This window comes from Thalia democratica, chromosome 7, assembly GCF_965202585.1.
Source record: "Thalia democratica chromosome 7, ktThaDemo2.hap1.1, whole genome shotgun sequence".
Classification (NCBI taxonomy): domain Eukaryota; kingdom Metazoa; phylum Chordata; class Thaliacea; order Salpida; family Salpidae; genus Thalia; species Thalia democratica.
In genome coordinates this window covers 2374471-2377937 of record NC_139171.1, presented here as the reverse complement: position 1 = coordinate 2377937, position 3467 = coordinate 2374471, and the positions used below count along the sequence as shown (strand labels likewise).

General features: G+C 23.3%; 1 protein-coding gene across 1 annotated transcript; it reads right to left on the bottom strand.

Annotated features, from left to right (window-relative positions):
- Positions 1-437: 437 nt before the first annotated feature.
- Positions 438-3467, bottom strand: LOC145840612 (uncharacterized). Its single transcript, XM_082947925.1, has 3 exons — positions 3192-3467; positions 2395-2519; positions 438-1183 (listed from the first exon to the last, which is right to left on the bottom strand). The coding sequence occupies exons 1-3, from the start codon at positions 3304-3306 to the stop codon at positions 1067-1069; spliced, it is 357 nt and encodes a 118-aa protein (XP_082804051.1). The 5' UTR covers positions 3307-3467; the 3' UTR covers positions 438-1066.

The following is a 3467-nucleotide window of genomic DNA, read 5'->3' as shown; positions in this document are numbered from 1 at the left end:
AATAAAATGAAAACAATACAACTTAACTTATAAAACTGTTATGATACTTTATATTACCATTACATTTAAATTTAACTAAAAATTTGTATTGGAAAATTCGAGCTTATTAAAAACATGTTAATCAAAAAAATATTACTGTCTTTGAAAAATGCCTCAAGAAAATTATTTTATAATGAAATCAAATAAGTATCTGATTTGAAAACAAAGTATTTAGTACTTTGAATTACATAGAAATTATGAATCATGTGTTATATAGCTAAAAAAAAATTATTTTTAAAATTATCAGGAGAAAATTGTTCAAGTACGCACGATATTATAAATTAAATTCAAAAACTTTTATTCATCTCACGAAATTAAACTTTAGTTTCAAAACTAATCTACATATAAGGAATTATTTACATTCAGTCTAGTTACAATAAAATAATCACAACTTTATTAAAATTGATAAAAAACGCTTCACTTAGTTAATAATGTATAACAATAAAGTAAATCTATTTTAAAGCATTTCATTTAGTTTACAAAAAGTTACACATATACTTTTTTCTTGCAGCTTTATTAAATCCAAAAAGGCAAGAACTAGGAATGAAAAAATAAATAAAGAAATAAATATATTCAGCAAAACAAATTATTTGATTTATCAGACTTTAGAGTCGTCATTTAAATAATTTGCCAGCAAAAATGATGTCAGATGAACCACTCAGAAATAATATGTACAGATAAATATTGAAATCACAGCTAGTAACGATAGTATATAAATTTCATAAATGCTATTTTTGTAAAAATTTTGGAACTTAAAATTAATAACTTTTTGTGTGCAACTTATAATCTTTCTTTTAAAATTTTAAACAGTTAATTCATATGTTTTTGATAGTAGTTAGGCACTGATAGCTTTGCAATATAATCAATATTCAAACATTTAATTTTTAAAATATATAAAAATTAACTCAGGTAATACATTTTAAACTATTTAACCAACAATACCATGAATTTAAACACTTAGCTATAAAACAACCGTATGTGCAAAAATTTAAGACAAATATATTTACACAGAAAATCAAATTAAAGATCACTTGTATCTACAGGGTGATGAACACAAAACATCAGTGTCTTCTTTCCACAAATTAAGTGAAAGTTTTGCGAATTGCAAATGAATTTCCTTGTCTGATAATTCTTTCTTCATCTCCTGTGAATTTAAATAAGTTTTGAATCAAAAATATTAGTTAAAAATAAACTACTTATAATTAAAAAATTATGAAACAAAATGATAATTTTGAATAAATATGTTTTTAAAATAGTATAAAATTTAAAACTAATAATTGTGAATTATTAAAACAATTGTTATTTTTGTGAGATAAAATATTTTAAAACTATAAAAACTAAATACAACATTTTGAAACAAACATATAGTTGTACTTTCTTGAGCTTTATATATATTTTGATAGATAAATGAAGCTAATAACTTATCTACTACCTTTTTATCAAAAACTTTTATTTTTGAGTATGTTTTTTATTACAACACCAATTTCGTATTATGTAATGTCTAAACCAATTTCATATAATGTAAAACATTTTGAAAAAAAACTATATGTCTTTAAGAAGTTTTTAAATTTCTGAAAATATGGCCTTACTTGAATCTTTTTACAATCTGGTCAATTTTTTTACTCAAACTCGTTAAATTAAAAAGTTATAAAAAAAATCTAATTAAGGCCAAATTGTACAAAATATTGACAGTTAGTAAAAAAAAATTATAGCCGTTAATTCACATATTAATAAGAAGATTTAAAAAAATATATTATTTTCTTAATCTAACTCATAAAATTTTAAAATTCATAAAAAAAACATTTTTTTCTAAGGGGCCTCACTCAAAAAACCAAACCCCAATCCAATGGATTTTTTTAAGTTAAAAACAAAGGACCGTTCTCTAGAATACAAAAAAAAACTTAATTAGCTATTAAGATAAGGAAAATAATTACGTTTTAAGTTTGGACATTTTATAAAAATTCTTGAAAAACACGGTCAAGCTAACTTCACACTTGTAAACTTTTTACAAAAATAATTATATCTCAAAAGTTTTTTTTTTACTAAAACTGACTACAGTTTATACTTTAAAACATCTTTCAAACATGAACAAACACTACATTTTGTTAAAATTAATACTTACTTATGACTTTAAATTCACAAAATCTAATCAAATATTTTTTTTTTGCATGTAAAAAACCTCAAAAACTCCAGCGACAAACAAAATGTAGCTAGCATAAAAAAGTTAATGTAAAAAAAAGGTATGAGAATATATATTAAATAAAAAATAGTTTAATCTTATTGTAAATTATAATAAGTTTACTGAAATAAATTATACTTTTTACTACAAAATAAATGATAAGTATAAAAATTTACCTGGAAAGATTTATACTCCTTAGTTGGTGTGGAATCTGAAGACTTAGTATCAGAAGTTTTAGTTTCTTGTGGAATAGAAATCGGTTTTGATTTTATGGGAAAACTGAAACTATCTCCAGGTCTGTCTGTAAATGATATTGTCAGTTATGAAACAATTAATAAAATACAAAAATAAAACGAATAAGGTACTTTTAAAAGTACAGAAACAAAAGAAAACAGTTGATATATTTATAAAACTGAAAATCTTAAAACCAAAAACAATTTATAAAGTTACTATCATATATTATCTTTTTTGATAAGTAACTTGGAATGCAGTATTATAGGAAGGTTTTTAAACGTATTTGTATATTATTTACAAATTGTTATTACCAGATTACTCATTTTGTTTTATATTTTATTTCACAAAGCTTTTCAAAACTATAGGAGCTTCATTGTCAAGTGGTTAATGTTAAATGAATTTGAAAAAATTTGGCTTAGTAAAACAGTTAAAAAAATAATTTTAAACTATGACGTATGAATAAATTCAAATACATACAAACTTTAGAGTCCAGCAAGTAAAACAAAATTAAAGATATCTTAATTAACAAATTGGAAATAACTTGGAATGTTTTTTATTTAAAAATCTCAAATATATCAATTAGTTACAGACTGATTTGTTTATCTTAATAACATATTATACCTTGTTTGTTCCATCTAAAACATTGTGTAATAAATCAACCTTTGGCAAATAATTAAAAAGTATGCAAAATGTTAACAAAATACTATCTTAAATATACTACAAGAAAAAAAAAACCCACACATGTTATTTCTAGGTGGTCTGTTGAACCTAGAAGACCCAGAAACCGTGATGGGTCTTGTTGAAGTCATGTTCATGGGTTGATTCCTGACTTGTATATTGTTCATTGACATCATCTTCGCTCTGCTGACTAGTAACTCTGTAGTTGTAGTTGATAAGAACTTTCATTTGGTAGTGGATCCATCTTGGACGTTTGTTTGTTTTTGTTTTGTGGTTTTTTTGGTCAACTGGGCAGCTGATTAGAAGGACATTTTTGCAGGTTTGGCAACTTACAAAA

What these genes read in the sequence shown, in the direction of transcription:
- LOC145840612 (XM_082947925.1), bottom strand. Translation starts at nt 3,306, where the DNA reads ATGATGTCAATGAACAATATACAAGTCAGGAATCAACCCATGAACATG. An exon ending in ACCACCTAGAAATAACATGT is followed by an intron (nt 2,520 to 3,191) that starts GTGGGTTTTTTT and finishes TATCATTTACAG; the next exon opens with ACAGACCTGGAGATAGTTTC. An exon ending in AGGAGTATAAATCTTTCCAG is followed by an intron (nt 1,184 to 2,394) that starts GTAAATTTTTAT and finishes TTAAATTCACAG; the next exon opens with GAGATGAAGAAAGAATTATC.